The following is a 13,886-nucleotide window of genomic DNA, read 5'->3' as shown; positions in this document are numbered from 1 at the left end:
TTTCTTAACTTAATAAAAACCTTTCGATTGGACCTATAGCATGGCTTTGGCATTATCTTTTTGTTATGACAAATTTTGTTATACCGATATTGACTTGTAAAGAAATTTCATATTTTATTTTTATCTTCTTCACTTCCGCCAGTTCCTTCTATGCTAAACTACTTTCCTCATTAGACAGAGAGAGGTTAGCTCTGAGTTGAAAATCATCACATAATAATGTGCATGTAAATATTTTGGAGTTTATATTGTATAAATCCTTTTAAGTATTAACGTTTGCAAAATATTAAGAACTAGATATTTAATGTGATATATTATGGTATGTAATAATTATAGCTGACTGTATTTATATTGTTTCCTTACTTCATTATTTTCTTGGATTTGGATCCTCTCCATCAACTTTCTCTCTCCAGCCATCTCTAGCACTAATACTGGCCTTTGGATTGATCTGATGGTTCAGGAATTAAAAGCTAAAAAAATATAAAATTTGCAGATTTGATGGCGTGAAACTAAATCTCCGCGCGTGTATTTAATGTCTAATGTTCGCTTAAGCCTTCAACACATTGTGACACCACACCACTCCTAAGCCTTCAATGCCTAATTTTCATTTATGCCTTAAATAGTTTCTGCAAGGTTTAGAGTGTGTTTGTCAAAGTATTTTATTTAGTTTTTTTTTTTATCTTTTTATTAGATGAAAAATTTGTTTAACGGATTATTAAATGAGTTTTTTTTTATAATAATTAAAAACGTTATTTTATATGTTAGTTAAAGTAATATTTTTTAAAATACTAACTTCTTACTTATAACTTTTTATATTTATTCTCTTTTTATCTTTAAATATTTATTAAATTTCTTTTCTAATATTTTCTATTTAAGATAAAATTTTATTATTTTTATTCTTTATGTAATTTTATATTTTTCAGTTATTTCAATAAATAATTTTATTAAATATTTATAATTTAATAAGATAATTTTTTAACTTTTAAAACATAACTTTGTCAGATCTAACCTTGAATTCACGTGAGCCCATGGATTGAAAAGCTAACTATAAGGTATAAACCATTTATAAGTTTGAATGAATTGTTTTGCTGTTTTCTTCTCCACATTTTCATTTTCTTTTACTTATTTGGTCTCACTCATTTGCATAATTTTTCTCTTATGTATTGTACGTCATCATCTTTTCATACATTTTATATTTGATAATGGTTTTGCATTTTTATCTTAACATATTGGATTAGAAAATCTTAGGAGGTAAACACATTGTAGGAAAATTCAAGGAGAATAAACATGAAGAGATTTATATTAGTAAGTCTTGAATATATCACACATGCAAATTGATCTTTTTTAAATATTAAGACTCAAGTTTTAGTCTTTTTCTTTACTTACATAGTTTAACTTTTTCATTTATATATAATGTAAGGCTTAATCTCACTTATATTCTAACATGTATATTTAATTAATGTTATTTACGTTAAAATTTATTTATATTTTATTCTAATAATTTTTAATTTTTAATGTAACATAATTATTGAAACGTGCAACGAAAATTAAATTAATTTAATATGAGATTGACATCAAAATCCAAAGTTGCTGTTGGAAAGGTGCGGAACGTGGTGCCAAATTTAGGTTCCAAAGGCCAGTACTAGCGCTGGAGAGAAAAAGCTGATGGAGAGGATCGAAATCCTATTTTCTTTCACATAACATGGAAAAACATCAATAATACTTCTTATGTCATTTCATTACTTCATTAATATTCCCTTTCCTAATATACTTCTTATCTTTCATATTAATTAACTACTCCCTTAGTTTTACTCTTTTTTTTTTTAACTTTTTCATTCTATAGTAAACATTTAAAACTATAATATAAATATATTTAATATCCCATCAATAAATGACAATAAAAATCTACTAAAAAAAATGACAACAAAAATAATTTACTAATATGTGAAACAAAATCGGAAAAAGTAGACAAGAGTACAAAAAACAACACCTACTATCTAGTCTGTGTATAGCGTAAGTCTCTCAAACCATAAATCATCTTAGCAATCATCACCCAGCCCTCTAAACCCAACAACATGGACAATTATTTCCTCCTCTTCATCATCTTCCTCTCCCTCTTCCACCACCCCATTTCCGCATCAAATCTCCACAAACTCAAGCAACTCACTCCAAATTTCCCCCCTGAACCTTTATCCTCCAATGACCCTCCACCACCCACTGAATACTTTGAGGTAGCAAGACCCATTGAACACCCCAAAACAAAACCTTGCTCTCACCACATTCTCCACCACGACTTCGGCTACACCTATGGCCAGCCCCCAGTTCTCGCCACCTACACCCCTCCTTCTCATTGCCCCTTCAACACATTCTCCCAAATCGTGCTGGAATGGAAGGCCACTTGCAAAGGAAGACAATTTGACCGCATTTTCGGTGTGTGGCTTGGTGGGGTTGAGCTTCTTAGAAGTTGCACCGCAGAGCCAAGAGCCACTGGCATTGTTTGGAGTGTTGAAAAAGACATCACAAGGTACCACTCCTTGTTGCTAAGTCCCCAAAATCAAACCTTTGCTGTTTTTCTGGGGAACATTGTGGATAAAACCTACACTGGGGTTTACCTCGTTGATGTCACTATGCACTTTTTCCCTTTGGGATATGTTGATGGGTCAAGCTCAAAGGTTGGAGCTTCAGCATTTGGGGGTGGTGTCCATGCTGATTTGGTCCTGCCCATTTCTAGAAATCTTCCATTGAATGATGGGTTGTGGTTTGCTATTCAGAATTCCAGTGATGAGGGTTTGAAGGAGTTTAGGGTGCCCCAGAATGCCTATAGGGCTGTTTTGGAGGTTTATGTTTCATTTCATGAGAGGGATGAGTTTTGGTACTCTAACCCTCCTGATGAGTATCTTATTGCCAACAACCTCAGTGATGTGCCTGGGGGTGGTTCTTTTAGGGAGGTTGTGGTTTCTCTTGATGGGAATGTTGTTGGTGCCGTCTGGCCTTTTACTGTGATCTACACTGGAGGGGTTAATCCCCTCTTGTGGAGGCCTATTACCGGGATTGGCTCATTTGATCTTCCCTCATATGATATGGAGGTCACACCGCTTTTGGGGACCTTGTTGGATGGGAAGAGCCATTCGGTGGGGTTCAGTGTGTCGAACGCGATGAATGTTTGGTTTGTGGATGCAAATTTGCATATTTGGTTGGATGGGAAGAGCAGTAGGACAGAAGGAGGAGTTGTGGATCTTGTTGCCAAGCCTTTGGTTGAGTCTCTGGTGACTGACTTTGAAGGTTTGAACGGAAAGTTCTGGACTAGTGCAAGGAGGTCCATTTTGTCTGCTGGTTGGGTCAGATCCTCATATGGGAATGTTACTACCAGTTTTGTCCAAGATTTTGTTTTCAACAATTCAATGGTGATGGGAAAGAATGGGAATCAGCAAATTGTGAATCAAGTGATTCTTTTCAATGACAGTGTTCATGCTAACCTTCCATCACCCTTTGTTGAGGACACATACAGAAAATTTTCCCTATACTTGGACACTGATGAAGTGGATCAGGATGACGATACTTCTTTATCAGTTTCGAATGTTACATTGGGATTTGATGTGGACATGTTTAAGAGCTCGGCTTTTGGTTTTTCAAAGAGCTCTCTCAAAAATATGCAGGATGCTCAGGGTACTATGGTTATCAAAGGGAATTTGGTTGTTAGGGGATTGGCTGAAACACAGCAAGATTACAGTTACACAAGTGATGGATATTGCTATTCTAGGAAAGTTGGCAGCTCAAATTACACAATTCTCTACGATAAAGTCAGACATTCGTGTAACAAAAGAAGTCACTCTCATCTTGGTCCTCATTCTATCAAAAAGTTGTTCATTCTCTAGGTTCCCTTATAAGAACAGAGAACTTTATTCTCTCTTGCTTCGTCCTACAAGTCCTTCCTTTCCATAAAGGCTTGCCTTTCTAGCTCCACTCTCAGGGATTTGTTCTGTTCTGACTGTGTCAGTTTGTTACTTTTTTGCAACTAAGATTTGTCTGTTTTACTCTCTCTCTTTTTTCAATAAATATGCATTATGCAATGATAAAATTGTGATTTTCTTCCACAGTCTAATCAAACATGATTAGTTTTCAGTGCTTGTTTGCATGTCCTAGAAAGTTTCTGCTTGAATACATCTGCATCAACATACATATTTAGTATTCTTGACTTGAAACAAAAGTGTGGCGGGCCTTTGCTCCGGTAACTAGCTTTCTTGGCATGATATCTGAGAGATACCTGGGAAGGATTTAAGGCTAACCTGATAGCATTGATGGGTTTCATATTATTTTACAAGAATAACGAGTCATATGCTTCACTTATTCTTTTGTTAAATACTATTTTAGGAGTTCCTGTAAGAATGGTGACAAGTATAGGGAAAATGGAAATTTGTTTGTTTTGTGATCAAAAAGCATGTTTAAGTTTGAACTGACTAGTGACCTACCATTTATCAATATATTATTAATTTCATGTTGCTATTACAGAACCAAATGAAAATAAGTTAAAGTTTATTTGCTTATTATAGTTGGTAATGTGCAAAATTTTTGAAGCTACTCAAAAAATATGTTATATCAGATGTAAAAGAAACTAAAACAAGGTATGAGTGCAAAATAATGCTACTTCATGAGAAGTGTAGTTCAAGGGTTGGTTTCCGGGGGGGTTAAGCTTTCAGACTTGAGCTGAATGATAAACAAATGATGCATACACAACAGAAGCAATAATTATTGGAGTTCTCTTTCAAGAACTGTTTTTCTCCTAAAAAATAGTAGATACTATGAGAAGGAGCAGAGGATGAAACAAAGAAGCATTTCATCACCAACAAGTGCCAGACCAACATGGACTATAGAATATTGTGTAATGCCAATATTCTAATTCGTAAGCATGTGCATAAGAAATCTAGGGATGTGTCTTTTAGAAATATATATAAAACAAATGTAGAGAATAATTAAGTCAATATGAAGACCCTATTGTTGTTGTTGGGCAATCTGAGTACTTATATTATAAGTGGTTTTTAAGCTTTGAGGTCTACTTCGGTCCTAATGAGTTCTCTAGACCTAATTCACCAAAAAATGTTTAATACAAAAAAAAAAAAAATCATGGATAGAGTAGTCAAAATGGACCAATTCGGTCCAATACATAGAAAGTGGGTTGATTCGATATTTATATAGGCCACAAATTTGTTGGTTTGGTTGACCCATTGCCTGGGTCAAATTGACTCCATTTTTATATTAATTTATATGTATTTTATATAAAAAAATAGCGTGCCAAATATATCTGTTAGTTTTGGGGCTTACATTTCATGGCAATTGCTTTGTGCACCTAGCATAAATACTTATGCATCCAACAATCAATTTAAGTGAAGTGACAAAAATGCTATTCACTTAAAAATTTAAAAATCTTCTTCTCCTCTCCCTCTCCCTACACGCTACTGGTGTGCCCCCTTCTTTGTTTTCACTCCCTCTTCTCGTGCCGTCAACACCATGCCTCCGATTGTTGCTGTCGCTTCCCGCCATTGCCTTCGTCGTGAGTGTCTTCCTCTTCTTTGTTTTTGTTTTGATCATGTGTTTGAGTGGTTCGTTTGAAGGATTGGAATGCATATATTGTATACAAATTAACAATCCGTATATTCAATACGGATTGCCCATAAGGATTGCTAATCTTCATATGGATTCCGTATGAATTATACAAATTTTCAATCTGCATAATTTTTTTTATTTTTTAATTTAGTATTTAATTAAATAATAATTGAATAATTTTTTTAATTAAAAATAAATTAATATTTTTGTTGTAAGAATATGTTTTTAATAATAAATATTGTTGCATATTTTTATGTGTTTTTATTTAATTAATTATATTTGTTTTTTGAAGTTTTTTTTAATAAATAATTTAAGAATTTTTTTTATTTAAAAATGAATGTATAAATATTATTGTTATTTATTTATTTTTAAAATATAAGTAATTTAATTATATTTTTTTTTATAAATTTGTTAAATATCATAAATTCCAAAATTTTATTAGTATGTATTTGACAATTTAGTTTAACAAGAAAATCTAAATTTGTAAATTACAAATTTTTGTTATTGATATAGTCGTGTGTGTGTGTGTCTATATATATATATATATATATATATATATATATATATATATATATATATATATATATATATTTATTACACTAATAGTATTTAATAAAATTAAAATTTCTTCATTTGTTGAAAAATATTTAAAGGTATTGAAATAAAAATTTGTAAAAAAAATTAAATATTCATTTATCAGAAATAAAAAAAACAAAATTATACTTAGATTTTGATCATTAATTTAAGTTTACTAGAATTAGTGATGTGAAGTCTATAAATTTGAAAAAATAATTTCCATATTCATTTATGAATATATAAAAGTAATAAAAAATATTTAAAAAATAATAATTTTTTATTTATGAATTATTAGATAGTAATTGATTAAAGTATTATTTAATAAATTATTAGCTAAAATGTAGTCATTGTGAATCCATGTTCACATATGTAAAATCACTCCAAACAAATTAAATAAGAGTATGTTTGGATGGAGAAATTTAATAGGGTAATTCAATCTTTTAAAGGATTTTAATTACTCTTCCATTAAATAAGATGTTTGGATAGAAATTTGAAAAGAAATTGAAATTTGAGTATTTTGATAAGGGATTTTAGTTAACTTAAATATTAACATTTCAAATTCCTTCCTTTTATGAAAGAATTTGAAATTCTTTTATGCCAGAATACCACAGCTTCTCGAAACATCCTTCATCCTTTCACTATTCTCTCTCTTGGCTTCTCCCAAAAACCTTCGCACTCAGCTGCCGACGGTGGTTTCCGGTGACTGCATCGGAAAGTTTGTGCTGGTCACAAGCAAGGTCAGTTCTTGCCTCTTCTCTCACTCTTGACTGCATCAAAAACCTCCTTCATTCTTGACTGCAACGGAAAGTTTGACGGCATCGAAAACCTCCTTCATTCTTGCAAAGTTTCTCACCCTTGTCTCTCTCTCTTGCAGCAGTTTTTCCCTCTGCATTATTCCAAAAAAGGTACCGATCACAAGCAAGGTTAGTTCTCGCCTCCACCGATGCACTTTTCAAATAGATGGTTCATTTTTCATTATTCCTACGATTATTATTTCTATTTCTATCTTTATTGTTCAATCTAAGCGTAATAAGGCGTAGATCTAGAAATCACGGTGTTCATTTATTTCTTGTCTATTTTCATATGCTATGTAGTTTGTGCTGGAATTTCTAATTCTTATTGATGCCTGCAATTTGACTCCTTTGATAATAGTTCATTCAAACAAGATTTAATTCCTATAAGTTAATCCTTGCTGAAGAAAGAAAGCTAGTGAAATTAGTAGGTTTGTGATAGGGAAGTTGGTTTTTTTAGTTTTTTTATGGTATAAATATGAGATTCAAGAATGTGTTTTAGGGGCAATAAATCATCCGGTTTTTTGAGAGAGATGTAGCTTTTGGGATCTGTTATTTGAAGAAACAGTGAAAGATAGTAAGCAGTTTAGGGGAAGTTTTTTATTTAAAATTGGTAACAACAGAGATATGCCTGAAATGCCTGAAGATTCACATCAACAAGCAATAATATTAACATATTGTTAGTTATTCATGTTCTCTTATTAAGAAAATAGGAGGTGATATGGTTTGAGAAAATCAGTGTTTTAAAACCCAGAGATAGCAGCAGTGTGTAGCAGCCGACCCCAAAACTGCTATCACAGGATAGCTACTACTTTGAATTTTTTTTATATAGTTTTTACTACATATACTATATATCCATATAAATTATCAAACTACTCAAAATTCAAGACATTCATAAACAACAACGAAAAGTTGTAGGTGCCTTAAGCAAAACACAGAAGAAGATACCAAAAAAGTCAAATGCAAGTTTTCAAGATTAGAATTATCAATCAACAATCATCATTTTCTAAATTGAAGTCTTGTTATTTATCATTTTCACTACTACAAGTAGATTTGGTTTCACTTTAGAAATTGAAACCCCAAATATAGCCCCCCAGAAAAAGCCTAACCTCTCTGTTTAGAGGGCTTTTCTAGAATCAACTACATAGAGCTGTTATCCTGTCAACTACAGTTGCTATTTACTACAGCATCCCCTGTAGCAGCCAAGGTCTGCTTCTATAGTGATATTTAAAACCCTAGAGAAAATATATTTTTTTTTCAATTTTATTTTTTAAAAAAATCATGTTATCTTTACTTCATTTTCTATTTTCAAAAGTTTGTATAGAAAATAGTGGAAACAGGAACAAATGAAAGTCAGAAAATGTTGTTTTGTCACTGTTAATTATACTTGTAGAAAGCAGGGAGAGAGAAAAAGTAGTCACTGGCAACGATAGGGAGGGGTGTGGGGAAGGGAGAAGCAGTGAGGGGTGTGGGTGGCAATTTGGGGAAGCAGATTCTGAGGCCGTTCAGACGAGAGCTCAAGAACCCAAGATCCGCTGCAAATAAAAAAAAATATATATGAATTGATTTGAAAGATGATGATGATAAGATGAAAATGAAGTGAATAGAATACATTACTTACAGGCATATCTCAGGAATTTCAGGCATATCTCTGCTGTTACCAATTTTAAATATTGCAGCTACCTGGTGAATACAGGCATTGAAAAAACAATGTTGGTCCTTCATACTCTTCAAATAGGCTCCTAGCAAATATGCAAATACATGCTAGTTCTAAATATCCAAAATCATACCCCTTCATACTGATTCGAAGGAGGCTTTGATGTTGCCATTTCAAGAATTGTGCATCCCAAACTCCATATATCAACAGGAAGACTATAGCCATTTGTATTCATTACAACCTAAGAAAGCAAACATCAGGATACATTAAAACTTACAGTGGAAGAGATAAGGATGTTCTTGTTCAAAAGTAATTACAAGATGTGAAAAAGAAAGGAAAAAGTACTTTACCTCGGGTGCCATCCAGTATGGACTCCCTTTGAAAGAAAGCATGGAGGAAGAAGAATTTATCTGTTTCAAAAAAATCATAATTCAGAGATGATCTCCATCACAAATCAGAAACCAACCAAAACCGAAAATTATACATTTTGAAACTTTGTTTTAGGGGCAATAAATCATCCAGTTTTTTGAGAGAGATGTAGCTTTTGGGATCTGTTAGTTGAAGAAACAGTGAAAGATAGTAAGCAGTTTAGGGGAAGTTTTTTATATTTAAATCAATGATTAAGAATATATTTTTTATTTGTAATAAGTGGGGTTCGTTTTATTCCATGTTAATGTTAAATTAATGTTGATGGAAGAAGGGTAAAGGGCTTATTGTGTTGGAAGAGAGGGTTCAAAGTCTAGTTGGGAAAAAGTGTTAGAAGATTGCCCATACTCTTTGTAAAAGCTCTTGCTGGTAATATAATAGTATTTAATAAGTTATGATAGGTGGGTCAGCAAGTTCATGAAAATAGGCCAGACCCCTGGCTGCACCTAATGCTACTTTAAGCCTCCTTATCCAATCCATCCAGATTCCAGACTTTCCTGCATTGGAAAAATCAAATGAAGAAAAATAATTTAAGTAATGTGATAGAGTTAATAATTTGTGACTATTGGCATCAGAGCTATATTACTATTTTGTGTTATGTTCCGGTTAACTCTTATCAAAGTTTCTCCATGACACACTGATTTCTAGTCTTAGAATTGGTAACGAAGAAGAAGCCATTACTTTGTATTTCTAACTATTGAGAATATGTTTGATATCTTTAGTTTAGGAAAGAATAATTGACAAGAGAAATGAGATTGTATTAAAATCTCAACAGTATGTCCATTGTTATTCATCTACAAGTTTGTATTAAAATCAGGATCTTAACAGGTCCATTTTAGTATACTGATATGGTAAATAGATATGGGGCTTATAATTGACAACTGAATGTTAAACCATCTTAGTATTAAGAACAATTTTGGTGATTTACAATGAAATGGGCATATAAGAGGTTTTCTTGTTAATAGTCAAGAGAAATGAGATTGTATAAATTTACAGAAAAAAAATTCTCTTCACTCCATCCCTATTTATTTATATATTTGAGTCTGATACAATATGTATGCTTTTTTTATCGGGTAAATGTCAATAGTTAATTTTTTAGTTTTTGTTAGCATGCATGGTAACGGAGTAGTGAAGGAATTGAAAGTACCCGAGAGACTATCCATCAAAGTGCCATTTGGAATGTGCTCATACACCAGCATTTGTTCACCCTAAATTTTGATCTACATAGCTAGGAAAAATTATTCGGAAGTTTTAGACCATTATGTGTCTATGGTCTTAGTCAATTTCTTCGTGATACATATTCAAAATGTGGTTGTTTATTAGAGACATTGAACCAGCCGGTGGTATGCAATCTTAGTCAACCAATAAACAAGTTGTAAGACAACTCACGAAACCCAACTGGTTTATTTTTAAATTGAAAAAAATAGATTTGACTTTGACTTCTACCCTGAGATCAGAACCAAGCTAATGATAAATTATTGGTGGGTCATGAGTGTGATTATAATTTGCTTAAATCTCCACATGGCATATAACTAAGGTTTTCAATTGTGACCATCATTTTGTCGCGAGTTTTGACATTGTAAGTGAGAAATTGTAGATACATTTTGTTTTCTTAATATAAATAAATAAAAAAATCCAAAAACCTTGACGTTATAGCTGAAATTATAATTACGAAGATGCTTTAAAACCTTTCATTTAATCAAATTTTTCAACTTACAAGGAAAAGTTAACAAAATCAGACTGTCATGTGTATAATAAACTTAATAAATTACCGCTGAAACTTAATAACCATGCTCCACTTTCTTAATAACCATGCTGCTTGTCTTTATAAAAAAGTTAATGTATAATAAACTTTTCAGCACTAGGATTTTTTAATGTATAATAAATTTGTTGTTCCACTAGGATTTCAATACAAATTCTGTTGTGCCTCATAGGTAAGGGAAAGAAAATTTTACCCATAATTTTATGCATTATATATACTATTTGTTTTTTTCTTTTTTTCTTTCTTTGTCATAGAGCTTTTGTGAATAGTTTATTAAAGTTAATAACATCCTTTGTTATTATATTACTTTTCTTTTAGTTATATAGTGTGGATAGTCAAAAAATGGAAAGTAGTATAGTTGATGCTTCGGCTGCTTCAAGAAAACGTAGAAGAGATGAAGAGGAGGAAGAAAAACTTGAACAAGTATTTTTCATTATTGTTAGTGTTGTCACTATGCTTTTGGGTGCACTGACTTGGTATCATGACAAGTACTTTGTTAAGGAACTTGCCCGAAATTTGGAATTAGAAAGACATAGTTTCCTCAATCGTCTATACAGGGGAACAAAAACTGATTGCATTGAACAATTAAGGGTTAGTAAAAAGGAATTTTTTAAGCTTTGTAGAATTTTACAAGAGAAAGGGCAATTGGTAAAAACAAAAAATGTTCCTATAGATGAAGCTGTGGCAATGTTTTTGCATATCCTTGCTCACAACCTAAAGTATAGAGTTGTGCACTTTAGTTATTGTAGATCCATGGAAACAATTAGTAGGCAATTCAAGAATGTCCTGCGAGCTATAATGAAAGTAAGCAAAGAATATTTGAAGTTCCATGAGTATAATATAGAGGGCTCGGTGGAAAACAAATGGAGATGGTTTAAGGTAAGTTTGTCATTTGTTAGTAATTATAAGGTACTTTAAGTGATTGTGACTTATTTTATATTTTCAAATGTTTGTAGAATTCGATTGGAGCACTTGATGGGATACATATTCCAGTAACAGTTTCTGCAGAAGATAGACCTAGATATCGTAATAGAAAAGGTGATATCTCTACAAATGTTTTAGGAGTTTGTGGTCCAGATTTAAGGTTTATATATGTGTTGCCCGGGTGGGAAGGGTCAGCAGGAGATTCTCGAGTATTGCGAGATGCTTTGCGTCGTCAAAATTGTCTCCATATACTAAATGGTAATATCATGAAATGATGAAACTTTATTTAACATATAAAAGAAATATGCACATTTTTATATATAATATTTTTTAAACCATTGTAGGTAAATATTTTCTTGTGGATGTGGGGTATACAAATGGCCCTGGATTTTTAGCACCTTATCGAGGGACTAGATATCATCTTAATGAGTGGATCGAAAACACTCCTCAAAACTATAAGGAGTTATTTAATCTTCGTCATGCAAGTGCAAGGAATGTTATTGAAAGGTCATTTGGGGTATTGAAGAAAAGATGGAGTATATTAAGAACTCCTTCTTTTTTTGATATAAAAACACAAATAAGAATTATTAATGCTTGTTTCATGCTACATAATTTCATAAGAGATGAACAACATAGTGATCCAATTTTGGAAGCCCAAGACTTGGAACTTTTATTTGTTGTTGACAATGAGTTAATCAATCAACAAATGGAAAGAGTCACAAATAATATTGGAGATGAAGTCACAACTATCCAAGCAACTGAGGAATGGACAAGATTTTCTGATACTTTAGCAATGAATATGTTTGCCACCTATCAAATAAGAAGAAACTTTGATTAGGGAGATGTTTTTAGTGGATTTGGATTTTGTTTCTTATGTGTAATTGACTCTATACTCATGTATGTGTGATACTTTGAATTTTTGTATTTCATAATACTTTGGATTTTGTTTTCTTTTTATGTGTAGTTAATTTTATACTTTCATATAATGCTAATTTGACATGTCTCTGTTGGACAAGTGGCCTCAGATATCTTAAGAAGGGGGGGGGGGTTGAATTAAGATATTACAACTTATTTCCCCAATTAAAAATTCTATTTAACTTTCTATTCAAGTTATAAATTCCCTTAATAATGAATTTCTTAAATATTGATTCAAATAGAACAATTTGAATATGAATATAAAACAATAATAAATAAAGGAGTTTAAGGGAAGAGAAAATGCAAACTCAGATTTATACTGGTTCGGCCACACCCTTGTGCCTACATCCAGTCCTCAAGCAACCCGCTTCAGAGTTCCACTATCTTGTAAATTCCTTTTACAAGTTCTAAACACACAAGGACAACCCTTCCTTTGTGTTTAGAATTCTTTCACAACAAGAGACCCTCGGTCTCTTAATCCCTTTTCAGAATGAAGAAGAAGAAAAGAAGAAATCTCTCTTGAAAGAGATAGATTGAACAATTTGAGCATCCAAATAATTCCTTATTGAATCACAAGAGTTTTGGCCAAGGAATTTGTAAGAGGATAAAACAATTTTGTTTTTAAGAGGATAAGACTTTTTTTTTCTTCAAAACTCTTGTCAAATTCGTGTCTCAAGTCACATATATATAGGCCTATGATAGCCATTCAAGAACCACACAAAAAGATGTGACTGTTGAGAATGCTTTCTGAAAAACTCCTCTGGTAATCGATTACAGTATGTGTGTAATCGATTACAAGCTTTAAAATTTGAATTAAAACGTTCAGAAACTGCTGGTAATCGATTAGCATATATGTGTAATCGATTACACAGTGCAAACTTTGAATTCAAATTTTAATAGCTGTTGTAAATCAGTTTTGGCCACAGGTAATCGATTACATCTTCTGGTAATCGATTACCAGAGAGTAAATTTGTTGAAAAAGACTTTTTAACTTAAAATTCTTGGCCAAACCTTTTGCTACTTCAATTGGAATTCCCTTCCTATTTAATATACCCTTTCTAAGACTCTAGAGACTGTCTTGATCATCCATCTTGAATATCTTTAATTTCTTTGTCTTGAATAAAGCTTTGAGACGCATGTGAAACTTTGGCATCATCAAAACATTCAGCTTTATCCTTTGTCCACAATCTCCCCCTTTTTGATGATGACAATCCCTGAAATCAAGACAAGCTATATA

At 32.1% G+C, this 13,886-nt stretch overlaps 2 protein-coding genes and 1 non-coding gene across 3 annotated transcripts; 2 read left to right on the top strand and 1 right to left on the bottom strand.

Moving 5' to 3' along the window:
- Positions 1-2,007: 2,007 nt before the first annotated feature.
- Positions 2,008-4,075, top strand: LOC100783515 (peptide-N4-(N-acetyl-beta-glucosaminyl)asparagine amidase A). The gene has a single exon (XM_003541003.5). It carries the CDS (start codon positions 2,073-2,075, stop codon positions 3,870-3,872), a length of 1,800 nt encoding a protein of 599 aa, XP_003541051.1. The 5' UTR covers positions 2,008-2,072; the 3' UTR covers positions 3,873-4,075.
- Positions 4,076-8,592: 4,517 nt separating this feature from the next.
- LOC102660839 (uncharacterized) lies at positions 8,593-9,045 on the bottom strand. Its single transcript, XR_005887518.1, has 3 exons — positions 8,973-9,045; positions 8,756-8,863; positions 8,593-8,648 (listed from the first exon to the last, which is right to left on the bottom strand). It is a non-coding gene; the product is annotated as an uncharacterized protein (transcript).
- Positions 9,046-11,309: 2,264 nt separating this feature from the next.
- On the top strand, positions 11,310-12,572 carry LOC100782976 (uncharacterized). The gene is made up of 4 exons (XM_041007232.1): positions 11,310-11,689; positions 11,767-11,992; positions 12,079-12,123; positions 12,451-12,572. The coding sequence occupies exons 1-4, from the start codon at positions 11,498-11,500 to the stop codon at positions 12,570-12,572; spliced, it is 585 nt and encodes a 194-aa protein (XP_040863166.1). The 5' UTR covers positions 11,310-11,497.
- The last annotated feature ends 1,314 nt before the right edge of the window (positions 12,573-13,886 follow it).

Source organism: Glycine max, chromosome 12, assembly GCF_000004515.6.
Source record: "Glycine max cultivar Williams 82 chromosome 12, Glycine_max_v4.0, whole genome shotgun sequence".
NCBI lineage: Eukaryota > Viridiplantae > Streptophyta > Magnoliopsida > Fabales > Fabaceae > Glycine > Glycine max.
Note: the sequence above shows the minus strand (reverse complement) of the source record. Positions and strands in the feature narration are given on the sequence as shown.